The following is a 27326-nucleotide window of genomic DNA, read 5'->3' as shown; positions in this document are numbered from 1 at the left end:
ATATTTTCAGTCTTCCATTTTTTAAGAGAAATTATCTGAGATAGGCAAGGGAGTCCAAGGAGAAAGATTAAAAGGGCTTTGCTATGTTTAGCCAGAATTTAAGACACAAAGTTCAGTGAGGCGGTAGTGACACACACCTTTAATTCCAGCACTCCAGACACAGAAGCAGTCAGATCTCTGTGAGTTTGAGGACAGCCTTGTCTACAGAGAGAGTTTCAGGACAGCAAGGGCTGCTCAGAGAAACACTGTCTTGGAAAACAAATAACAACAACAAAAAAGAGTCTCGAAGTTTATCTTCCTTAAAACAAAATATAATACAGAAGAAAATGAAAAGAAACAGAAAATACACTGCAGCAGAACAAGGCATATAAGGCTGTCCCGGTGCAGCCTCTCCCAGAACTCTAATACGGGGCACACTACAGAGTACCCATCTAGGAGGATCTGGAAATGGAGACTTCAGCACAGGTGTCTGCTTGGGTGTGAAGGGTTGGACTGGAGGCTCCCTGACCCTTTTGATTGACCTAAACTATATCGATTTTTAAAAATTTGGATAATAATTTTGTTCAGTCTTTCAGAAGTCATTTTAAAATCCATAACACATACTGTTAAGTACATAAACCACACAGATGCATATAAAAGAGAACAGCAATTTGCAGTTAAAAAAAACACATAGTCACAAACATTAGACTGCTTTCTTAGCCACAGAAGCCTTTGGTGTCTACCTTTTTTTCTCAAATTCCTAGGATTGGAATTTGTCCATAACTTTAAAAAGGGCATAAAATTGAAAACTTGTGATGGTTTCCCCTCCTTAAAGTGAGTCCATCACAACCTCTAGTCCTTAATGCAATTTTTAAAAAGTCTGCTCTTTGCTTTGATATAGCTGCAAGACTAACGATATTAGCGCATATGTTTGGCTCACACCAGGTCTTCTATGTTAAAAATAATGTAAGTTTTGGCTGTTTAATTTGGTGTTACAAAACCTCTTTTCAGTGGAATTTTGTATTTGACATTATAGCTATAATTCTATGTGTTTTATATAAGATGACATTTGAGAAAACACAAAATGTCTTACATAAAGATCATCATGAAATATGTATGACATAACTATAAAGACCATTGTGAGCATTGTTAGTAACTGCCCAGTTGGAATCTAAGAGAACTGAAGGCTGCCATCATGTAAGCCTTCAGAAAACTCAGGTAGACAGTTATGTCTACTAAATGTAGACCACTGACATCAAGGCCTTTACAATTTGTCCAAGAAGAAAGCACCAGTAGTGTGTCATCACTAAGTAAGGGCACAGTTTTTGCTACGTTAGGGTTAGACAGTTATGTCCCAAGAATATCGTCTTCTCCTTTTAACAACTTTGAAGCTGATATAAGCCCTGGAAATCTAATTTACATGACTTATCTGGAAACTATAAAGTATAGTATCCACTTAGAGATAGTGTGAGAGTGTGAGAAAAGTGAAGAACTGTTTCTCCAGCTAATTCCAGAGCACCTGACCCCATTTTTTTTTTTTTTTACTTCTGTGGGCACCAGCAGTACACATGGTACACATTCATGTGTGCAAGCAAAAAAAAAAAACCTCACACATAAATAAGATAAATGCATCATTGTTTAAATTTTCATCTTCTTGTAAACTTGGTGGTGCTTTGTCAAAGTTAGGCAAATACTTGTTCCTATGTCCAGATCAAGGGGTAGTAAGTGACAGGACCTCATTGCTTCCTTGAGGATGACCACATCTCTTGATACTTGAGTTCACAAATAAGTTCTTAACATTATTCTGTATCTTATATTGCTTCTTTTAATCTGTATCAAAATTAAAAATGTTTACCTTGAACTTGTAAATTTTCAAAAAAATACTCACCAAATAAATGGCCTTTACAAAAGGACAATAAGTTTAAAAGGATATTTATATGTCAGCATTTTGCTGTTTTATTCCTTTAGTGTAAATAAATATGTATAGTATTTTGTTTGGTCATTGAGAAATATTCCTCACCAACAAGAGTGGTGACATTTACCTTTAATCCCAGCACTCTGGATACAGAGGCAGGTGGATCTCTATAAGTTCAAGGTTACCCTGGTCTACGAAACAAGTTATAAGCCAGCCAGGGCTGCACAGTGATAGAGAACCTATCTCAAAAATGAAAGAACAGCAACATAAAATAAAACACACATAACACACCAAAATTCCTCACCATATAACTATGCCAAAAATTTTCACAAGCTTTAATGACATATGTCCTGCTTGAAGTTTTAACTATTTACTTTATGGTTCCCATACTTTTTCTGTCATCAAAATAATGGCATTTATTAACTTGTTTTGAGTTTATAATATTTGCGGATATATGGCTATCCTGGGTTTCTTTTAATTTGTAAGTGAAAACTTACAAATTAAACAAGTAAAACAATACCAGCTTCAGGGTCAAAATAAAATAAATTCAGCCTCAGCCTTTAGCTTGCTTTCTTTCTTTTTTCTTTCCTTCTTTCCTTCCTTCCTTTCTTTCCTTTCTTTCTTTCTTGACAGAGTTCCTCTATGTAGCTTTGTAGCTTGTCCTGAAACTTGTTCTGTAGACCAATCTGGCCTTGAACTCACATAGATCACCTGCCTGTGCTTCCCAAGTGCTGGGTTAAAGGCATGCACCACCACTGCCTGGTATTGTTTTCATTTTTCAGTATTTAGGTGTTCATCTGCAAGTATTAATCATTGTAGGAGCATCTTCCAGTCTTTTAAAAGAAGTCGGTACAAAACTTTTGAATCCTTCCACTGAGGGAATTAATTGGCCTAGTTAATATCTGCTTTAAAATTCAGTGTCTGCTCACTTCTCTCTAGTAATGAGTTAAACCTACAACAGTATCTTAGATTTAAGAAACTTTCAGATTCCATCTCATTTGTGTGTCTTAGCTCTAAGGCATCTCAACTCCAGGCTGTCTCAATTTGACTTCTCTTTCAGAGGTCCTGAGTTCAATTCCCAGCAATAACATAGTAGCTCACAACTATCTATAATGAGATCTGGTGCCCTCTTCTGGTGTGCAGACATACCTTCAGGCAGAGCACTGTAATAGCAAATAAATCTTGAAAAAGAAAGAAAATCTATAAGAATAAGCCGTGAAGTGCCATTCTCTTGACTTTGAACTTTTGTTTTTCCTTCCTGGACTTGAGCTGATCTTGGTTAAAAAAATCTTCATGTTTTACCCTTAATTTCTCCAAATACATGTGTCGCTATATCTGTAAATCTGCATGAAGTAGCAGGCAGTCACCGGTGTTCAGATGCTGCGTACATGACATCAGTGCTCGCATGCTTAGAATTTGTAAGAAGGGACAGAACTTGGGATTTTTAAAAACAAGTTGTCTTGAATGTATTGTTAGAAAAATTAGGAAACATAACAAATCTTCACATCCAGTTCACTTCCTCGCTTATTTTTTTTGATTCGTAGTTACTCAAACCAGTATTATTATCTGTTGCTTGCAGTTGTTCAATAGAAGTGTTGTTGTTTGAGAATTTGAAATGTTCAAATTTTCTTTCTTTTTGCGTACATTTATAAAAAAGAGGATTTGGTTTATTTTGGTTACATTGAATATTAAAATCACAAGCTTTACCTTGTTTAGCTTTATCTGTTCCTTTGTTACTTTTGCCTTTGGTTAACTATGCCACAAGGAAAGGAGAGTTCTCCATTTTTCTCAGTATCTAATGGTTTTATAGCAGCAGCTGAGCAGATGACTTTCACTCCGTGCTGCAGTAGCTTTACATTGCAGGCACTGTTGTAAAGAATCAAGTCCTAAAGCATCATCAAGTTGTTGTCCATGTTTGCCGGTTGGTGTGGCTGCCCTTGAATTTCTGTCTTTCTCAAATGAAAGCCTTCATCGGAATGTTGCTTCTTTCATTGTAAACTTTTTGGAATTTAACTGCACTGTTAAGATTTAAAAGTAACATTTTTGTGATACTAATTTTTGCTTATTTAGAACTTCTGACACGTCAAGTAAAAAGTAATTATAGTGCAACTATTATCCATAAACCCAATTGTGAGAATAACATAATTTGGGCAAAAAAAAAGATAATTCTTTGGTGCTGCGTTTTAGTTTTTTCTTCTTTTAATTCTCTGTTTTACCCTAATTGTTTGAAATTGCTTAAGAGCTGAGCAATAGTCTCTAGGAGATGGTATCTTATGCTGTGGCTCATGATGAACAAGGCAAAGTTTCTTCCCTTCTGGATTGGTAGTCTTATGAGAGGGAGATTCTGCGTTATATAGAATAATGAAAAGGGGAGTGTAAGGTTGTGAGAAGATATTCTAGTAGAAGCAAGCTGCAAAATCATTGTCCCCAGGCTCAAGTTAACTGGACCTCTCAGGTCCAGCATTCCTGCCACATTTTTAGGTCTCCTTCTGACTTTAAAGAAGGATCAGTTCTATGGGGACAAAGAGATGCTTTTTGCTTCTATGTTTCTTCAAAGAGGTAAAAAGCCCAGCCTCTACTCAGGTAACAAATTGATGATGGCTTCTTTTGCATTCTGACTAAAGAAAATTACAAATCCCTGGGCATGGGCTCCAGCTGAGGATCACTGATGACCTCCAGCGTGAAGCTGTGAGCAGGAAGGCCCAGCTCAGCCCTGGGCATGGGGACTAGCAGGGTAGAAGCTGGGAGGCTAGCAGGAAAACCAGAGCTGCGTGCTGAGGTTAAAGTGGCAAGAAGTTACCCTTTGGGGTTCTGGGCCTGAAAGAAATTCCTTTTCTTACATAGCAATAATTTCTAAACTCTACAGCTCTAAACTTTTATATTGCTAATTAACTTGTATATATTACAGTTTACAACTCTCACATCTGAAACATTCCAGATTCTTCATTCATTTATACATGAATTACCAGGAAATAGTAATGTATGTCTTAGTCCTTAAACTCCTGTACCTTAGCTCAGATCCTTGTGATCCATGCCTGTCTGTCCATTCTACCTATTCCGTCCTCTGGTTGTATCAGGGTAATTTTCCATTTCTTTCTTGACTTTATTTCTTGGCACAGTGCTTTACTGTGCACTGCTATCTTAGAATAAATTTTGACTCCTGCCTTCACAGTAACTTCACCAAAAGTTCTAATGCTTCCACCAGTCAAGTTCTCACTGGGACCTTTCATGGGCCCATCTTTGACCTCTACACACAGAGAAAGAGGTGGGGGAGGGAAGGAGGGAGGGAGGACATTCAGGGCTGTGTAAATTCACCCTCTTTCAAAATACAGCCACTGGCTTGGAACTCCTCTAGTATCCTCTCAGCCTTTTTAAACCCATCACTAATCATGTGGAGAGAAGCAGCCCCCAAAAGACAGTCCCATTGCAGCATCTTTCAAAGAAAAATGTATTTCCATTACAGGATGTCTTTAGGATGGGGGAGAAAACATGGCCATCGGATGTTTTTTCTTTGGGGAGACAAGGAAATTTATACACACAGTATTGGAATGAGCATGCAGATGTGTGTCTCACTCTGTCGGAGGGAAGGCATGTGTAAAATCAGTATGCTTTTGCTTCATGTGACCACACAGTTCAGAGATTCCATGCTTCATTGACAGCATTCTTTTGCCAAGCTGGCATGACTGTGGAAGAACAAAGTCCTCATATATTCTCTCTCCCCTCCCACTTTCTTTTCTCTCACTCCCCCCCCCCCCATACACACACAGAGATGTGAGACTGTTTTGCTAGGGAAATCTGAAGATAAAAATTCTTGGTGCATAAGGTTTGATCTGGGCTGGAGAGATGACTCAACCATTAAAGGCAAGGCTCACAACCAAAAATATATGAGTGCAGTCAGCTATTTGGAAATATCCAGTTATTCTAAATGAATTTCAGATATTTCTTTGCATAAGCTCTATGTAGATTTGGCTTGCTACTTTACAGCCTCAGCCTTAAATATACTAAAGTTCCTGTACTGATACAAAATACAACCCAGGGGGGATGGTGATATGGCTCTATAAGTAAAGAGCCTTCTGAGAACCTGAATTCAGATCTCCAGCACCAAGATAAAATGTTACTGTAACCCCGGAACTGGTAAGTATTGATAGACAGATCCTGGGGTCTTGGTGGCTAGCTAGTCTAGCCAGCATGTGAGGGAATGCCAGGTTCAGTGAAAAACTCTTTCCCAGAAATGAAGTGGAGAAGTAATCGAGAAAGACATCTTGATGTCTGTCTCTAGCCTCCACACTCCTTGCACCAAAGAATGCAACATCCACACACATATGTAAACCAAGCACAGGCCTTTAGACATATGTATAAGACAAAGAATATGAGTGGAGTTCTGTTGGCTTTGGGTAAATTTTACATGTAAAATGAGTGGGTTTAAATTTAAAATATGCAGTGAAATGAACTACATACTACCACACAATGAAAGTCGTCACATCATTGACTGAGGTTTCTGTCCTGCCCAGTTCCCGCAGCCGTTAAGTGCCAAAGAAATCACACAGAGGCCTATATTAATCATAAACTGATTGGCCCAGTAGCTCAGGCTTCTTATTAATTAATTCTTATATCAGCCCATAATTCTTGTCTGTGTTAGCCATATGACTCAGTACCTTATTCGGCAAGGCAGTCAAATCCTCTGCATCTGTGCTTCCCTCTTCCCAGCATTCTCATTGCCCAGCCTCTACTTTCTACCTGGTTGCCCCACCTATACTTCCCGCCTGGCTACTGGCCAATCAGAATTTTATTAAAAATAATACAAGTGATAGGATAAAAGATCATTGTCCCACAGCAGTCACATGAATTCTCTCCTCTTTTATATGGAAGTGTGGCACAAAGTAGAAAAATACATACTATAAAAAGAACACCTCAGCAAGTTACTAAATGGACACTCCCTGTGTGATCACCTAGGTGAATAGACACTGCTACCAAAACTCTAAAACCACACCCCCACCGGGGAAGCTAAGTATAGAAACCATTTTCCTAAATTCACAGCACATACTTGTAACCTACTTTTATATTCTTGCATAGAACCTCATAATATGAACTTGATTCTCTTGTTTTGTTTGTCCAATATTTGTGACTTTAGTCCATATGGCATAAGCTTTTCAGATTGTTTAATATTCATCTATATTTAGAAATATGTTATGTGAATGTATCTGAATTTAACTATTACACATATTTTTACTATTATAAGTAAAAGTTGCTCTTATGCTCTGATAATTCCTATATCTGTTTCTTACGGTTTTATTTTCTAGAAATTATGTGTGTAAATTAAAATTATATCTTTTCTGTTTGAAGAACAGCTAGGTTCAGAATTATTGAGCCATGATATAGACATGTATAGCTCTTTTACTTAAGTTCTCAAACTGTTCAGTTTTTCTACATCTCTGCATTCTGCTTTGCATTATATTACCATTTTCTGAAATTTTAAAATGTCCAGTGCCACTTATGACAAGTGCCATTTGTTTCATGTTTGCTTAAGTCTTTTGCTCAACCTTTGTAAAGATATTTTTGTTATTTTTTGATTGTGTATATGGCTGTGGTTCTATATGCTTATGAATGTAAGTGCCCATGTGGAGGCTACAAAAATGGGATACCCCAGGACCGGAAGTTAAAGGTGATGGTGAGCCACCTGATGTGGGGGTCTGGGAGCTTGTGTCCTCTGCAGGCGATATTCACTCCTAATCACTGAGCTGTCTCTTCAGCCACCTATTGAGTCTTCTGTTGAGCTGTTGTTACTCTGACCCATTTGTAGCAGTCCATTTTATTCATTATTCATTATATCATTATTCATTATATCAGTACCTGATCTTCAGTGGAGGTGTGCATTCATGTGTCTCCTCCCACCATTCACCTTCACGTTTGTTATAATCAGGTCCTCTAGTCCATATCACCTTTTCTTTGTTGGCAGTGGTTTTGCTTCTGGAAATGTCCTTGCTTTAACACTGTGAAGATGTTCTGTAAGTGTTGCCAAAGCTTAGTGCTTTGACTTTGAAATTATGCTTGAGGCCTAGGTAGAACTTGTGCAGGAGGCAGAAGTCAGTATTGTTATTTCTTTGCTGGATACCCAACGGACCAAGCAGTATACATTGAAAAGAACACCCATCCGTGTTCATACTGCACTAATAGCCTGTGTTTGTGTCAGTCTCTAGACTTCCTGAACTTAACTTTTCAGCACTCTGAGCCAGTCGTCTATTTTAGTTTTAATCATATGTATGTTTGTGGGGACATGTGCATGTAAGTGTGAGTGCCCGCAAAGGCCAGAGGAGGGCGTCAGATGCCCTGTAGCCAAAGTTTTGTATTGGTTGTTTTGAGCGACCTTTTGTGGGTGTGAGGAACCATAGTCCCTTTAGCAAGTTGGGCAAGTATTCCCACTACCGACCCATCTCTCTAGCCCTGGTTTTTATTTTTGAACACAACTGTCTTGATTGCTATAACTGTATAAATAAGCCTGGTGCATGGCTTATTTTCAGGTCTTTGGTTCTCATATGCTCACTTAGCTGTTCTTGACCTTAAGTCTTGAAGGTTTTATTGAAATTTCATTGGCTCTATAGAACATTGACAGCTTCGTTAAAATGGTATGCAGATGTATTTTTGTGATACGCCTTTACTTGTGCGAATTATCTCTCGCTTGTCTTGTGGATGGTAGGTAACTCTCAGTGTGAAGATACTGTATATCTTTTCATAAGATTATTTTTAGGGTGTTGATGTATTTTGAAGCTGTAGTAATTGTGTTTTTTATATATTTAGTACTAAGCTTGGGACAGATAACTAGAACACAGTTGTTACATCTCTAGATCTTTATCCAGTAATCCTTCTAAGCACTGATTGGTCATAGTATGTGCATTTTCTTAGCTGCTCTGGTGAGCACAGCATCACCTGAAATACAGGCGGCATTCCTCCTTTTCCAGTGGCATTCACTTTGTTTCTGTACTCTACTTCGCGTTGTTTCATGGAATGTAACAGTGATGTTCTTTCTTTGTCCTGATGGCAAGGACAGTTTTAATATTTTACAATAATTTAAATATTTTATAAGGTTTTGTTAATTTTGGTTTTTAATTTGTTTTCTTTATCATACTAAAGACAAGTCCTCCTTTATGCTTTGGTCTATGTAGTTTGTGAAAAGTTTTTATAATGAGTCGATGTAGAATTTTGTCATGCCTTATCAAAATCAGCACATAGTTACTCTTTACCGTTTTTCTACTGGTACAGTAATCGGATGGGAGCAATTATGCTGTAAAGTTCTCAAACAGTGATGGTTGGAGTAGACTGGCGTTCTAGACTGTACACTTTTCTTAGAGCTTTGCTTGCTGACCCTCTATCGGTGTTTGCTGTTAGCTAGCTGTTTGCTGTTAGTTAGTCTAGTTAATATACCACTGTCCCCAATAGGATACAGTAGGCTGCTGTTCTATGTAAAGCAACTCAGCCCAAGGAAGCTCTCTGTTGTCTAATCTATGAGAACATGCCAATTCTTAGTAATGGTAACATTACTATAAAGCAGTAATTATTGTTATTGAAATGAAATATTAACCAGCTTACAGAGTTAATAAAGAAATAGTTCAGATTTCCAGTTCCAAGGAATGACATGGCAGCAGGGGTATTTGAGCTATGTCAAATTAACCAGAATGAAGTTTGAGAATGGTCATAATTAAAGATAAGACTGAAAGTAGAGTTCAAATTCAATCAAGGAGGATCTTGATTGCCCAGCCAAAGATTAGGCCTGGTTCTGTAGCAACTCAATTTTACAGATAAGAAAATGCGTCTTGAGAGGTCATGACCTGCCTCCAGTACTACCAAATCAAAACTGCAAATCCATAATAAAAAGAATTTAATCACACTAGTCCTTTATAAAATATGCTGTGCTCTACTCACTAGTTTGTATGCTAATTGTTTTACTTGTATTACCTTATATTTATAAAATAGTTTTTTAATTACACTCTTCTTTGTCTTATTATATTCTTCCATTATAAAATTAAATTGACGGGAATCCGAACAGAATAATTATTCTGCAATCATAACAGAGGTAATAGGTATTCATCCCCTAACAATACTGGATGGTCAAGCAAGGTCATGAGGTGCTAGAGAAAGAGAAACAAGCCATATAGTATCTCTGGGTGATTAATGTGAGGGGCATGTCTTATTCAGGGTTCTAGCCGGGACTTATATTAGTTTTGAAATCCTGGTGACACATTGCCTGTACCAGTGGCCTCCTTTCCTCAAGATTTTTTTTCCTGTGTGCTTTCTTAGGCTTCAGACTAAGAGCTGCTTGTTTCATTTGGAGTGATGAGTATCTTTACCTCTTCCTTATCTCTGTATTGTACTTTTTTACCTTAATATTCAGAATGCATTTTTATATAGCATGTATGCATGCATATATATTGAGGGGCAAATTCTCAGGACATAACTCAAACAAACCTTAAACTCACCGCCCTTCTGCCTCATCCTCACAAGTGCTGGACTCCAGGTTCCTACTACAATGCCCGGTGTTCTTTCGTGTATTTAAACACCATGGGGTGACTCTTTGTATTTTGCAGTATGAGGAGGCTAAAAGGATGAGCACATGCTACATGAATAGAAGACTAATTGTTCTTTTTCTTATGTGGTGTATTGCCTCTGAGGAAGGAAAGAATGTCTTTCAGATGCCATTAGCTACACATAACAATTGTGAATATATGGTAGTGAAATGAATGAATTACTGAAATTTATTTTTCTTGTCATTTCTACAAAATCCTGGAGGAAGATTATGAAAAATCCGAATCCTTTCTGATTTGCTGATTTGAGGAGATGGGTTATAATAAGTTGATTTTAGTGTTGTAATTATTTCTGTTATCTACCTTAATAATAATATCTATGCTTGTAAAACTAAAGATTCATACACCTCTATATTGTACTAAAAGTGAAAATGGCTAATTTTAGTAACAAAGGAAGTTTTATTCCTTTTGTAACCAATACTTCAAATTTTAAGTTTTGCCAGCAAAAATGCACACTTACTCTGCTGATAACAGCACTCAGCATAGAACTGCCTCGTGCTGTGGCTTTGTATTACCTTCGGGCCTGGGGTTACTGGTCCGTACTACAGTGCTTTCTGCTTCCACGTTAGAACGGATATGTCTGACATGAATAGTGGTGCCTTACTCATTTAGAGTAATTAGAATTAAAAGAAAATTCATAGAAGAGAAACTCAGACAAGGCCTTTGTAAAAAAATATTCATCCAAATTGTAGAACTAGGAAGAGTCCCTGCATCAGTTAATTAGGTGATATTAACGGGAGACATTACACGGCCTGGCAGATGCTTCAGAGCGGAGTTTAGGATGGAAGGAAGTATGGTCTCTCAGATCCGAACGTGAAATAACTTTCCCCAAGAACAACTTATTGCAGTCAGTGTATGAACTGAACATAGCATTTAATGGAAAGAGGTAGTGGACTAGCCACCATTTCTTATCAAGTAGTTGAGTTCAGTGGAGAGAAGTGGGGCTCCATGTGCCCAAGTGATCACTGTCAAGGTATGCACCCAAAGAATTCCTCCACAAACATTTACAGTGAAGACTCCTGTGGGGGTGGGATAGGACTGAACTCAGAGACAAGGTTAGCAAATGGTTATAGTTTCCAAATCTATGGCATAGAAGGATAAAACAAATAGGTAAAAGTTGACAAATGCAAAATGACTAAAGTTATTCATAAAAATTCGTCTGAATGACCAAAGTAATGCTAAAATTTGCCTATATTTTAAGGCAGATGGAGTAAACAACTTGCAATAAAAGTTCTGTTTGTATTCACATTAACATATTCTTAAATATTTAAAGTACATGTACCATTAATGCTCACTGGAAGGGTAATAAAAAAAAAACAGGCAGACAGGTGTTGCTGCATGTTGGCTGGCCATGAAAATCTCAGTAAATCTAGTGAGAAGTCTCAGTTACGGGACTAAAACTAACCAATGTATGCTGGGAAGAGTATTAAAATTGGAAAGTAGGGGCGGTGGTTGTAATCCCAGCACTTGGGAGGCAGAGGCAGGCAGATCCCTATGAGTTTGAAGCCAACCCTGTCTACAAAGTGAATTCCAGAGCAGCCAAAGCTGTTACAGAGAGAAACCCTGCCTCCTTTTCTCAAAAAAATAAAAACAAATAAATAAACCATTTCTCAAAAACCCCAAACAAACAAAAATGCTATCTGTTATTTATCTAGAAGAACTTACTATAGCAAACTAACCTGGGACTGCCTCAAAGTACTCCTTCAGTCGATGCTGGTCTAGGCATAAAGAGGAGCAGGCGGATCGAAAACATGCATTATTTCCCAACATGTGAAAATTTCTTAGCTCAGTTTCTTAGTTAACTAGATTAAACCTTTATTTTGTAGCAATGATTAATTATCAAGGCAAATTAACCTGAATTTTATCACTTTATTTTTGTTACCAGTGTTTAAAAATATATTGAGTATTTTGTGATAGTTGATAAATGTGGCTGAACTAAGCTTACCGCAGATCAATGTCTTAAAAATTGAAACAGTGTAGGTTTGTATTGATTAATGTGGCTAAATCAAAATGGGAGGCTTTGTAACAGCTTTCTTAGACAGGCTGCTCCCCAGTAGTGGCAACCTATCCATTTTAGCTTTCCACTGATAAATCAGCTTGAAAATTGGATGTCAAATTTTTTTTCACTGAAGTAGTGATTTTTTTCTTGCCCTTTAACCTTTGCTGATATATTATTTTGGTTTATAAGACTAAACTCTATCTCAGAGAAAGCGGTTGTCACATTGACAACTTGATGGATTTTAGATGATTTTTTAACATGTTTTCATCTATATGTGTATATGTATATATACATGTATGTGTATATATATTATATGCTATGTCTATGTAGAATTAATACATATAATTAATATGTTTTTGTTGTTTTGTCTTTTTGAGACATAGTCTCTCTGTGTAGCCCTATCTGTCCATATTCTAATGCCCTGTCTGTGGATAGTTTTTTTAATTGAAATATTTAAATATATATTTCAAAACAATGCTGTTTCCACATACTATTTGTGAATTTTAGAAGTTAGAGAAGGTCAGAGTCCTGACTGGACACTTGCTGCCTGCTCCTGCAGTACTCTCAGTTCTGTTTAGTGTGCACAGTTTTTCACATATTTATTGCCTTTTCTTGGAAAATATTCCTAGGTTAATCAGTAGCCACTCTCATATCTTATAGTATGGTCAAGAGAAACCTGGCATGCTTTGTTACCATAAAAACAAGAAACAGAAAGCAATGGCATTCTCTTATGTAAATCCCGGGTACTGGGGATTTAAAATAGCACTGGAAAGAAATTATTAACATAACCGTAAAACAAGCTTAATTTGGATTTAATGGGTTTACTTAGGTGATGGCTGACAAGACCCTACCCTCATGCCTCTATGGTAGACTCCATGTTAGCCAGGGAAGCTATTGATGTGAAGTTTCTCTTGTGTAATTACTTTTTTTGCCAAGAAAAAAAATGCATGGTGTATTGATCTAGATGGGAAGCTCTGAGTAGCAGCTTCCCTTGACTAACAGTGAGTGTCATCTTTCTGCCATGATAAATGGTAACACACTGGCCCCACATAATTACTTTGTGGTGAAATGAACCTCCTATCCCCTTCTCCCTTCCCTGTGCAGAGATATAACAATCATCTTCATCTGAAAGGTGTAATTTACTGGACTAATCATGCTCTTAATAGGGAAAATCCGTGTCCCCTAGAGTATGGCCTCTGTTGGCTAACTGAACAGAAACACCTTTTAAAATGATTTAAAAAGAAAAAAAAAAAGACTCCACGGTATTAGCATTTTTACCAATTCTCAATTGTTCTTATCCATGCTTTCAGCTGCCTATTCACCCCATCTGTATTCAACCTTAAATTTTATACTGATTATACATTAACAGAGGAAAGATAGAGATAGTCAAATGTTTGGCTTGCAAGGCGGACAATGATTTATGTAAATTAACCTTTTAAGTTCATGAAACTGACTACATTTTGTAAATATAAAAATTTATTTAGATAACACTTGTTTTGAGAAAGCGGGTATTCATAACACTTCCCTATATGGTTTTTAATCTTGGGCAGCATTTCTACTTTGTAAAATCTTCTCCACCCATCATTCTCTCCATCAAGCCATAAATAAGCCCCCTTGAGTGTGACAACCACACCGTCCCCAGCCATTGTAAAAGACTAGGTGATTTTGGTTGTCAGCCTTTTGACAGAGATTCTCAGTGTGTCCAACTCTCCTTAAGCCTATGCTACGTTTTGGTGGGCAAAGACCTGTCCTTCGTGCCCCTGCTTTAATACTCCGTCCTGTGAAATGACTTTAAGTAATGTCCTTTAATGAGTGTCTAGCCTTCATTTTAGATCATTGTAAGACCGTGATGAAGGGTTGAATAAAGGTCATTTCCAATGATTGCGCCTAGTTAAATAAATGTACATGTTCTCACAAAGGAGTCTTGCTCTTCAGTCATGGATTCCCTCTTAGTGCCTCTAGGAATACCAAGTAAAATGTACTTGTTTCTGCCTTTAAGACGTTGTATTTTATATTTTCCTTCTCTTTGTTAATTTTCCCCTCATACTTCTGTTTATTTCCAAAACTGAGCACAAAAGTTTTATTTAGTTGTAAATTAGATCCATCACTTTTGACAGTTGGTGGAAACCCTGTATATAGATATGAATGAATGTTTAGAAAGGATTGTTCTTTACGAAGACTTATTAAAAATGACTACTTTAAAAAATGAAACAGTTCTCCCTTGAATGGAGCACAGGTTGGGTGACAGTTTCTTCCTACCCTGGCCACAGCTGGCTTCTTCTGTTCACAGCCAGAAGTGAAATCCATGCAGGTGAAAGCCATCCTTTTCCTGTGTAGTCATTTCCCGTCACTTACCAGCCTTAAATCACTTCCATGACCTAGCACTGCTTACCAAGAAAGCCCAGACCTAACTTCTGCATTGAGATGTGCTGTGCTCCAGGAAAATGATACTTCCTTCAAGCTACCACACTGTGGATAGCTCATCACCAGAGTCATTTTCTAAAGTAACTATTGTGTTTCCTCCCCGAGGAAACACTATCTGTAATCAAATTATCACTTAAATCTAGAAATCTGTATACTAAAACAAAGAGTCCCTTTTTTTAAAACTGTTAATACTTTTTTAAAATCTAAGACCCCAAAAAAAATGTGCAACAATGCCTCAGGTCAAAGTCTCATTGATCCGGTATTTTCTTAAATGTTTATTTTAGCAAATTAGACGGAAAGCTGCATTGTAGCTGAATGCTTCAGAAGTCATAGAACTGCAGTGAGTTTGATGGAAAACAGCTTTTCTCCTTCCTATTCTAAATGGTTCCTACTTTGATTACAAGCATTTATTATAATTATCAGGAGATTAAGCTCTTATAGAATCCAGTAATGGAACCATTTAAAAGAAATATAATGGCAGTTTATTGGATTCTGCAAAAGAAAAGAACACAGCTAGAGTGGTCTGTTTTGTACAGGGCTCTACTCCTGGCTGAGGAAGCTCATTTTATTATTCCATCTCCCTTGATTCACTGCGGTGGTTTTTGATGGCTAAGGTTGTAATGTTCTCTGATATGTGACCTGACCTTTGGCCTTTTCTATGCTTTCCATTTTTTGTAAGGCATGCATGTGTGTATTGGCTTTTCAGTGTGAATATCTTTGCTGTAAAAATCAGTGTGGTTGATGCCCAGTTAATTTTTTTAATTTTAATTCATTTGGACTCAAACGAGGAGAGAGGAGAGGAGGGGAGGGGAGAAGAGGGGAGGGGAGGGGAGGAGAGGAGAGGAGAGGAGAGGAGAGGAGAGAGATATTTGGGGGGTAAAAGAAAGAAACTAAATTCAGCAAAGTAGAGATCCCTGGACTTGTAACTGGCAGAATTGCAGTGTGTGCGGAAATGCAAGACAACAATTAGAGAACTGATGTCTGTGCAGAGAAGGGACCGAGGTGTTGATACTGTCTATCAGAAGTGCCTGTACTAGGAAGAGGCTCAGGTCCAGCAAAACCCCTTCTTATGGTGCGAGACACTGGGAAGGCTATGCTAATGATTCTCAACAGCTGAACATGAGAGATCCCCAGCCAGCTTCCTGCCTAAATAGCATGCTGTGCATAGTAAGCCTTCAGAAGTAATTTTTAATTACTTTGTTTTTATCAAAGTAAGAAAGGAAATATTATTTTATTTAAATGGTTATATTTTCTGTTGACTATTTTTGAGGAGTGACCGTTCTTCTTTTTGTGGTTGTTGTTGTTTGTTTGATTGTTTGTTTTTGGACAGTATCTTACTCTGTAATGTAGGCAGGCTTTGAACTTGAAATCCTCCTGCCTTGACCTCACGAATAGCTGGGATCACAGGCCTGGCCCACTATTTTGACCTACCCTAAATAGTATTTCTTTGAAGCTTTTCAAATTTGTGTTTCTCTACTTTAGCTGTTTCATATTATCAATGGAACTAGTGTTTTTTTGTTGCTGTTGTTGCTAAACAACAGTGTGAAGTTAGGAGCTATGGTTCTATCCCATAAACTTAGCTGAAAATTCTTAAACCATTTGGTATGTACCAGAGGCTTTAGCTACTGTTCTAGACTTCTAAAGGTTCTGCCTGAGGCTTTCTTCACTGTTCGGTTTCTTCTTGTACACTGAGAATAACTGGAGATGTAGTCACAGGCCTAGCTGCACTGACACACAAAGCAAAAAAGGAGCGATTCAGAATGCTAGTGACCCACAAAAATAGAGAGCTGCTCCCTAAGCTAGCTGCTGTGTTGTCAGCTGTCTTCTAACACAATGCTAAGCCTTGTCTTTGAAATCGTGTGTATAGAGCTGGAGAGATGGCTCAGAGGTTAAGAGCATTGCCTGCTCTTCCAAAGTTCCTGAGTTCAATTCCCAGCAACCACATGGTGGCTCACAACCATCTGTAATGAGGTCTGGTGCCCTCTTCTGGCCTGCAGGCATACACACAGACAGAATATTGTATACATAATAAATAAATAAATATTTAAAAAAAGAAATAGTGTGTATAGTTTGTATACTATATTGTATAATGTGTATTTACTACGTAGTGTGTATTTATATATTACTTTACTATATAATAGAGAAAGCATATCTAATATAGATATTTTATGAAATGTATGTAGATAAATAAAAAAATTACAAAACATCTCAATTCCAGCAGGGTGGTTCACAGGTATAAAGCCAACACTTAGGAAGCTACCTTAGGAAGATGGTCAGATCAGGATTAGCCTGTGCCACATAATGAATTGTAGCTTATCCTGGACCACAGGGTAAACCCTGTCTCAGATGAGGTAGGGACATGGAATACAAAAATATCTAAGAGAGTAATTTCTGGCTTTCCCATGATTATAGTACTACTCAAAACAGTCTTTGTATAATAAAGACTTCATCTTGCCCAGTGGCAGTGCTGGTACAACATTTAATCCCAGCACTTGGGAGCCAGAGCAGGGGATCGCAGTGAGTTTCAGGACAGCCTGAATTACAAAGAGAGTTCTTTCTAGCCAGGAAACCCTTTCTTGGGGGGGGGGGGGTCTTCATCTGTGTCACTGATTGCCTAACTGGGTCACTTGGAATCTGGTTTTTCTTACTTAGACCTCCCCTTAGAATTATATATGTGAGTTTGTCAAACTGTTTGTCCATATGACTTAGTTTCATTTTTACATGTACTCGTGTGTAATAGGGCTCTTGTTAATGCAAAGTGAGTGACAGAGCACAGCCTGTGTGCAAGAAGGGCATCAGGACGTGGTGGGAACAACCATGCGCAACCTTTTGCTTTAGTGTTCTAAACAGTTCTAAAATACTCTTTTTCATATTCTGTGTGAAATATCACTGACTTTCTTTAGAAATGCAAAGAGACTAATAGATTGTGATATCACTTAGGAATTTGAGGGCACAAGCAAGGCTTATGTTTTCTTGGTAGACCTGCATCAGTGCATTGAAATCACTGGAAAATAAGCAACTAGATGACCTCCTCCTCCCCCAAAAATGATTTTGACCTCTAGGAATTGTTTTACGTGTCCAATCCATTTCTAATTTCTAAAAACAATATTTTGTTCTTAAGGGGAATGTATATAATAGAGAAAGCATATCTAGTATAGATATTTTATGAAATGTATGTAGATAAATAAAAAAACTACAAAACATCTCATACCTTGTAGGCAAAATTAGAAGTAAGTTTGTGTCTTGTGTTTATTTGTTGCCTATGTGAGGCATGCTGTCCTCATCGTACACTGCTTTGTAGAAATGCCTGTTTGTGTGATTATTGAGCACTGACCTAAATGGTCCTGAAGATAGTTTAAAGCAGCTTCAGCATTCCAGACTGCCAACACCTAACACCTAAAATAGTATGGCTTACAATACACGAATCCTAAGGGTCTCAAATAAAAAGTTGGCAGTGCAGACAGCAGGCCAGAGCTGCCACGGAAAATGGAGAGGTCGGTAAGGAAATGTTTCTTGTGGATGAGTGGGAATTTCTGTTCCCTAGGTCATTTCTATTTCAGAATGATGAGGGTGTAGTACTAGAGGTATTTGGAAGAGGGTGTTACCAACTCTGAAGAGTCTGCAGTATTCAGAAGAGCACAGGTGAATGCAGTGTGACTGCTGGTTACCTTCCAGGTTACCTTGGATTACTAGGAGTCACTGCCTCCCTCTTGCACAGGTCTTAATCATCTTGAGGGGAGCTTTCCTTAGAGGCCACTATGATAGGCCAGTTTCAGCTGGTGGGTATTAGCGGATTTCTTGCAACAGAAAGGCAGGCTAGCAATTTCAGGTTCCTAAGGCCTGCTGGGTGTCTTAAGACAGTTCACCTGAGCAATATGGTGAGCTTCCTTTAAAACAGAAGGATTTTGAAAATCATCCCAGTAGTCTTATGATCTTTAAAGAGCAAATGTTTCTTTTATTAGAATGAAACTCAATTCCCTGGCCATCACACTTAAAAGGACCGCTTCTGCCTTATATGAACACTAACCAGAACCTTACCCCAGTTTCTTGTGGACAGATTTTCTCATCTTGCATTTTCACATTGAAAACGCTACCCCTTGAAGACTGTGAAATCACTTTATTCTTTATGCTATTAGAAAAACAGACTTAAAGGATGTGGTGGTATATACAACAGGCAAAAAAAAACAGTAGATAAATGAAGTGGTTTTTTTTTTATTCCTTAAAAATCTGCCTTCTCTGAAGAAAGCAAAACAAAACAAAATTAAAATCAAATTAAAAGTCAAACATCTCAGCACCCAGAATCTAGCAAAAGGCCATTCTTTGGCATGGTTCCAAATGTAAGTGCTTGACATCTTTGATATAACTAATTATTTTAAGGGAAGAATAAAGATTTCTCCTTAAGTGATTTTCCTCTCCTTATCAAATAGACATGCTTCCCCCTCACACTGATAGTAGAATTAAGATGTACCTTTTTTGGTGAGTATGTCCAAAGTACAAGACAGACATGAGAAAGAGACTAAATGAAACCCATGATTTCATACAGTTAATGTGTACAAATCCAAGCTTTTAAAAGAAAAATAACTATATCCCTCATAAATATTGCTAGATGATATTAACTTAAGTTTTTAAAGTTCACTAAGTTCACTGCATCTCTCCCATAATTGCCAGTGTTCATCCAGGGTAGTTGGCTTTTCTTGAAAAGAGGCAGGAAATAGCTGTCTTTGGTGCCATATCCTTAAGAGAGTTCATTTTTCTCAATTGCCTTTACAATGAGTGTAGCTAAGAAATCCGAGTACCAGAGAGCACATGCTTGCTGTTGAGAACAGCAACCCCTCCTGGCCTCTGCTTTCTTATAAGCGTGTGTAATAGTGCTGCTTTTCTCATTTGCATTTTAAGAGGACTGGAAAACTAGCAGATGTGGGATGATTAAATCCGTGCCCATTGGCTGTCATACTTAGCTTCCTACAAACTTATCCCTTGGGTTATACTGAGGTAACAAACAACCTGAACACCTCAGGGATTCAACTCAAGAAAATCTTGGCCCAGTGGGAGGCAGAGGCATCCTCTGTGAGTTCAAGGTTGGTCTGGTTAACAGAGAGGGTTCCAGGACAGACTCTAAAGCTACAGAGAAACCATGTCTTGAAAAAAAAAAAACCAAAACTTATTTCTCATCCACATCCTTGTCCCGCACAGGCCCTCAGAGCGGCAGTACTCCCGAAAGTCACTCTTAACATCTTAAGTAATAGATGGTATGCCAAGGGAAAGGGACATGGCACCCACCCTATGCCCTATCCACTGTCCCTGGGACCCTTGTGTGAAAGTGACTGGCTGACACTCACAATAACTGCCCAAAAGTCACATCAGCATGCTTTTCTTCAACATGCATAAAGTTAGACATGGAGGCCAGCTCCTGTCTCCCATCATTTGACACACTTAGGCAGGGGGATTGACCTTGCTACGAGGTCAAGGCAATATTGAACTACATAACAAGATCATGCTTCATTTAAAGAAAAAAAAAAAGAAGGAAAAAAAAAAAAGTAGATGGAAGAAGTATAATCTATAGTGTGTCCAAACAGAAACAATGACACCTTTATCTTAATAATAGCTTTATTAGTATAATTTATGTACTATACAATCTACCCATTTAAAAAATATAGTTGAGGTACTCAAGTTAGCATCACACCATACTGAAGTGTAATTCAGGGCTTGGTATGTGGCTCAGTGGTAGAGCACTGCCTAGCATGTGCAAAGCTCTAATTTTAATCCCTAGTACTCCAAAAAGAAAAGAAAAGACATAAGCTCCAGGTTTTATCATGCAGTCTCTTAGTGGCGTATACTCAGTGTATGAAGTCATGGGTTTCATAAAAGGGCCTCTTCATGTGAAGATAATGTTTAATTACCAATCTGTTAGACACATGCTTTTGTGTGACCTGGGCAGGGTTAAATTGCATACATGGAATTTCTTTGAAGGGGCCAGGGTTCTAGACAGAGGTTTTTTTATGTAGTCTTGACTGTCCTGGAACTCACACTGTAGACCAGGCAGGCCTCAAACTTATAGAGATCTGCCTGTCCCTGCCTCCCGAGTTATACACAGAATTCTTAATATCAATGATTAGTCTATGGTAATGTGTGGAATGTCTCATGTGTTTTTAGTAAAGTATCTGTTTGTTCTGACTCTAACCTTTTATCTGATCTTTTGAATAATTTTTATTGCTAAATGTCCAACAACAGATTACCTACCATCTTTGATTTTGTTTTATCTTGTAAATTCAATCTTCTGTGAAGTTTATGAGAGTAATCTACCTCTTTAAAAAAAACTCAAAAATAAAATAAAATAAAATAAACAAAAAAAAGCTTCAATCTAAAAGTCAGGCCTATCATGAGTAGAAGGGAAGATGAACTGGAAATGACATGGGCTTTCTGATTTAAAATACATTTTTAATGTTCCTCAAAATAAAATTGTTAGTAATTGAAAGTAAAAAAATGGATTAATTTAAGACATAAAAAGAAGCCTGAGTTAATAGGCCAAACAGTGTTGTAATAAAAAAAAAACCTCAATTACCATAAAAATAAAAACTAAATAAGAAAATCAAAACTGTAAGCAAGCCATGTTTTCTTTTTTAAGAGTTGCCTTGATCGTGGTGTCTGTTCACAGACAGAAGGTCTTATTGGGAGTGGGATATTTCTGTGACAGGCCTGACCATGCTGCTTGTAAGAGGAATATGGAAGACTTAGAGACTTTGGAATAGAAAGCAGTTGGCAGTACTTAATGGACCATCCTAGTAGGAGCCTGGAAGACAGTGCTGAGGGCCATTTGAATTTTGGGAGCCTGGCACCTAGAGTTAAGTAAAGGTCATGAGTCTCAGAAGGGACTTTGTAGTTAAAACACCACTGATACTACAGTAGACTATGTTTTTTTCAACAGTGCTGCTCACTTACAGCATCGTTTTTTTTTACTATATTAGTCTACATTCTATAAACAGAAAACCTAACTCTTTAAGCTGAGGTATTTACCACCAATGTTTCTTTAAGTTAAATGAAAGCAAAGCCCCATAACAAAATGCTGCATTGAACATGTAATATGCATGTTTCAAGTAATTCCTGAAATGCACTGTGGGTTTTAATAATGGTTCAGCATGTACAAGACAGTGTTATCCGATGATAACCATAGTTGTTAATGGTTTATATTAGCTGAAAGCTGTAAAATCATCTGAGGACTCTTAGCACTAGAATAATAATTTACCAAGACAATTACCACATACTGGAATTTTTTTGCAACTCTAATTTGGTATTATTAATAATGGATAAAATTGCACTTTTCTCAGGTTGCTATGGGCAGCAGGGATTTACTTCAATGAATATTTCAGCACATCATCTTAATCATTTCTCCACCGGATCCACATGGGCAATATTTTATTCTTCTTAATTTAGTCTACTAAGCTACAGACATTAAGTTGCAGACTATCTGTAGTAAGGTCTATTCTGATTTACAAGCTTGTTATAAACTGTAAAAGAAAGGAAACTGCCATTAATGCTTGCAATTTGATGTTGCATTTGTTACTAAACTCCTCATAATCATTGTTTGGTAGAGAAAAGAACTCTAAAAAAAGAAAAGTAGCGAAGTGTTTACAGTGTGAGAGAATAAAGTACGAGAATGCAGCTGTTTTAACTACTGCTTGTTGTGATAGTAATACTCATACAAACACACTTGTCTTAATTTTCCATAGATACCAATGAAGTAAAATTTAATTTTTGGGAACAAATGAATTTCCTGTTTCAGCTTTTTATTACTAACATTAATGTCATTTATTTCCCACATCTAGTCAGTTGCATGATTTCTGGCGTCTGGATTACTGGGAGGATGATCTTCGACGAAGGAGAAGATTTGTTCGAAATGCATTTGGCTCCACACATGCTGAAGCACTGCTCAAATCTGCAATTGAGTACGGTGAGTGCCACTGCCTCAAAAGCAGAATCACTTCTGAGGTGAGGGGTCTGTGATAGTAAGAATTTAGTTTTGCAATATTGGGTAATACTAACCTAAGTGTCAAAAATGTTTCACCTTGCCCTTTAGCGCTATCAAGGTAGAACCAAATTCCATATTTCTTAGATTTATTTGAGAGACTTCATCTTACTATAAAAGGATAAAATACTCACATCTGGTCATAACCTAACATCCCTTCAAAAGCCTAAAACTACAGTGACATGGATTTTTCAATGTCTTTCAAACTTTAATGATCACAAGCCATGTAAAGATATATTATAATCTTGTACTCAAGTGTGGGCATGTATTTTGTTTATTTTTCTACTGTGGGTACTGCACAGACCCTGCTGCAAGACCTGTGTTTTTATATATCTCTGTGTGTGTGTACCCATTTATACATAGGCTTATATAATGATCTCGATTTACAAATATAACTGAAATGTTTTTAGTAACCTATTAACATAATATTTCCACCCTATTTATTTTAAGCTCAGAAAATTATCAGGCTGGGAAGATGGCTCAGTCAGTCAGTCTTGCTGAGTTCAGAATCCCAGCATCCAATATCCACTTTAAAGTAGGACAGAAGCATACCTCTGTAACCCCATCATTGCAGGACCAGAGATAGGCAGATCCCTGAAGCCAGTATTCAGGTTCTTTTGTCTCTCTTGTGTTTGGTTCTTTGGTAAAGAGAAAGAAGGGTGTTTTTATTTGACAAGTATTAGTAACCAACATCATATCCAGGCCACATATATTTAAAGCACTTGTACAGTTCCTATGGTAGAGTCACATGATGGTCAGTCCCCAGAGTTCAGGTCATGGTATGGAAGACCAAAGATAACATAACACAGATCTCCGCCCCTGAACATTTCCAGGGTACACCTTTTCAAGCCTTCATCAGGGCTCATCTGTGGACCTCAGGAACTGAGGAGAGGGTTGGCTCTCAGAAAAGGAGCAGGGTACAGGAAAATGGGAAGTATTCCATGGAGGGATATCAGTAGACAAATAAAGGGAAGATTGCAAACAACCAGGATTCCCTACTTCTAGCCCTGCTTGTTTCCCAAACTGCACAAAGTACTTCAGAAGGAAGAGGAAGGAACTGCCAGTAATGATTACAGAGCACTTCCTTCAATAAAAATAGATGCTGCGAGACTTAATTGAAAGCAGATTCTGTTTTTAAAGTTTTACATTCAAAACATTTATATAAAGCCAAAAAAAAGAAAAAAAGAAAAACCAAACTATATAAAACCCAGCCCATTGTCTGAATACCCTCTGTTAAACATCAGTGTGTCTATGTATGCGAACTTTGGAAGGGTGCAGACCAACAGCCACCTTGTAGATCTGTGATGTTAGGAAGACCCGTTAGGAAACCTTCATAGGACAGAGCTACAAATTCCCAAAGACTACCTAAGACAAGTTAACATTCAATGTATTCCTTCTTCCTTGTCAAATAATTGCATCATTTATACCTCCTTATGATAAAATGTTTTAAATCCTGACTTGCCATTTGGCTTTGAATATGCACAATCTCCACTTTGGATTATGGTGAAAACTATTTTTCATTTGTCCATGTTTCAGGAACCAAATAATGTTTTATACTGGTAACTCCCAGTGTGGGTAAAAAAGTGGAATCAGTAATAAAATAGAATTCTTAAAGACTTGTAAACTGAGAGAGCCTTGTTCAGTTTCTTAAACAGGTCGCCTTCCTTAGTGGGCAAAACATGTCTGCACTTCAAAGTCCAAGTTGAGTCATCCTGTTAGTGTAGATCATGAGTTTGGAGACAGGAGTTTACATGAGGGTAACAGAAGTGAAGGAGAGGCAGTGGACTTCAGGCTTAGTAGAAATGCCTTGGACCACCTGATCTTTCTTGATATCTTAAATCCAGCCACATGGTTTAGATTAAAATAAAGTTGTACTTCCATGATGGGAAGAAATATCCATCTGTAGTTCAGATTTCATGGCATTATTTTCAGAGTCTCAAATAATAAGATTAATTTTTTTCTTTGAGTAAATAATCAGGGTTTGATATAATTCTAAGGAAACAAAAGACAGTTTTATTTCATAGTGATTTTGAAAGTTTTCTCCATGATTTTATTATTAAAACTTCTAGTTGACCTTTTTCAGTTGGAAAATAGCCTTTTCAGTGATGGAATTTTTCCTCCTTTTTAGTAACACTAATGAGTTGAATAATTTATGAGGTTGTTGTGTGCAAAAAATTCAGTATGATTTGGCACAGTCTCAGTCTCTGGTGTTGGAATATGATTAATAAAAACCTAGAGGCATGTAATTTTTTTCTTGATGTTGAATGTGTTAATTTTGCATGTACTGAATGTGTTATTTAGGTGATTTTTAGTGGTAAAATCTCTTTCAAGTGAAAATTTGTCAGGAATTTTACAAACCATAGCATTGGAATTACATAAGAAAGATGTTTTTAAACTTATCTTTTCATCTGCATGATATATTCTTTGGGCAAATTAATTAATAGATTAAAAAAATTGAGATAGTGGGTTTTAACTGTTACATGTTAAAGTAAAACACAGACTCTTCAACTTCTGGTACATTCTAGTGTGTAAAAATACATGCTGACAAAGAATAAGGGAAACTCTTAGTAAGTTTGGTTCTCTTTGTTGAGTGTCAGTCATCATTTGGGCTTCTGTTTCTCTTCCATAAAATTACAGTGGAACTACATTTCATCAAAGCCTAGGATCGCGAGTACTTCGTGTCTGTGATCAAAGACATCATCTTAAATAGGTCTGATCTGGTACTGCAGAAGAGGGCAGGCTGCCTCAGCCTGAGGGAGGGAAAAAAAAAACACAGAGCAAAGATGACAAAGTTAATCAGTCATTTCTTTGGCAATAAATAATAAGATATGCTGAGAACTGCAAATGAGAATATTCTTACATTCCTCAGAGATCTGTCTGCTTAACACCTGATTTATCTAAGCTTGTGAAGCCATCAAGTTATGACCTTGATGCACAAAAAGCAGCTCTGTAATGAGCTGGAATTAAATTAGTCTGCTGCTGCATGCATGGCTACTGTAATATGTTTCATGTAGTCGTCAGGAAATAGGAAGGTGCTGAGAGTGGGAACAACGCTGTGCAGCAATGCAGTCATTGAGAAAAACTATGAAATTGTCTTCATTCTTCCAAGAGCTTGCAATTATTACAAATTTGAGAACCCACATCCTTACTATGTAGAAAAAATGAGTAAACCTCTTGCATTAATTTGTGCATTATAAATTCTGTCTATGTATTTGAATAAAAATTAGTGGTTTGAATTAGGTTCCAGTAACTGCTGAAAAATTAATGATGCATTATTTTAAGAGAAGGAAAGCCCTGCAGGCAGTTGTCTGCCAGCTCTTCTTGATAGCACTTCATAAGCTTTGTCTCCTACCCTTGTCTTCATCCTATGGTTTTATGGGCTAGTAAAATGACTTAAATAGATTTCCTAAAGTGGAGTCACAAAGGCTACAAATATGCTTATAATACCCTTTTGCACATACATGGCATTTTGCATATCAAAAACTGATCCACCAAACTACCTACCTGTTCTTACAATGAAGATTTAGACACAAAGGATTTAAGCAGATTCAGAAGCCTAGCTGTGCTAATTGAAAGGCATTTATTGAACAGTTTCTGTGTATCACACATGTTCTAGACACTGAGTTCGGGAGGTGGACATTTTTAAACTACAGAAGCACAGGAGACTGGTTGACCAGAGAAGATATCACTAAGAATAGCTGACTTATAAATTACCTCAAGAGAATGTTCTGCATTTACCAGGTGAGCAGAGAAGTAAGAGTGGAAAGAATAGAAATCGCCAACATGGGGAGGAAAATAAGTGTAACAGATAGGGTAGGGTCGGGTAGGGTAGGGTAGGGTAGGGTCGGGACGGGTCGGGTCGGGTAGGGTAGGGTAGGGTAGGGTAGGGTAGGGTAGGGAAGGATAGAATAGGGTAGGGTAGGGAAGGATAGGATAGGATAGGACAGGACAGGACAGGACAGGACAGGACAGGATTCACCAAGATGGAGAGGCTTAAAGCCTTGACTTGACAGACTCCATGTTTGTTTTAATGATAGAAATTTATAAAGTATTTGTATTTAAGACTGTAGATATGACTCAGTGGGAAAGAAGCTAATTTCCCTAAGCAAGTCTTTGGGATCATTCTGTAACTCTGGATACAAAATTATTTTATTTTAGATTATAAATAAAATAATAATTTAATAGAATATTTTATAATAATAAATATAATTTTATTTTAGATATTTTATAGTGTCAGATAAAATAACAATGACTTACAAACAAAAATCCGATTTTTCTATGTATCCCATTAGAGCACCCATGTTTTTGTTGAACTGGGTACTCATTAAGACCCAGTCACTGTCTTGTACTTACTTGATGAGATCCATGTACTGCACTTAACCATATATTTGATCAGTTTGGGAAACTGAA

At 37.4% G+C, this 27326-nt stretch overlaps 1 protein-coding gene across 4 annotated transcripts in view; it reads left to right on the top strand.

Moving 5' to 3' along the window:
• Nbea (neurobeachin) overlaps positions 1 to 27326 on the top strand; it is a 467863-nt gene that overhangs the window by 260806 nt on the left and 179731 nt on the right. For all 4 annotated transcript variants that reach the window (XM_050120186.1, XM_050120187.1, XM_050120185.1 and 1 more), the window contains one exon: positions 22717 to 22841. In XM_050120186.1, the coding sequence (XP_049976143.1) occupies positions 22717 to 22841 (125 nt within the window). The remainder of the gene's footprint in view (positions 1 to 22716; positions 22842 to 27326) is intronic.

The sequence above is a fragment of the Alexandromys fortis genome, unplaced genomic scaffold, assembly GCF_014885135.2.
Source record: "Alexandromys fortis isolate MF-2015 unplaced genomic scaffold, M_Fortis_MF-2015_v1.1 scaffold_172, whole genome shotgun sequence".
Lineage (NCBI taxonomy): Eukaryota > Metazoa > Chordata > Mammalia > Rodentia > Cricetidae > Alexandromys > Alexandromys fortis.
Note: the sequence above shows the minus strand (reverse complement) of the source record. Positions and strands in the feature narration are given on the sequence as shown.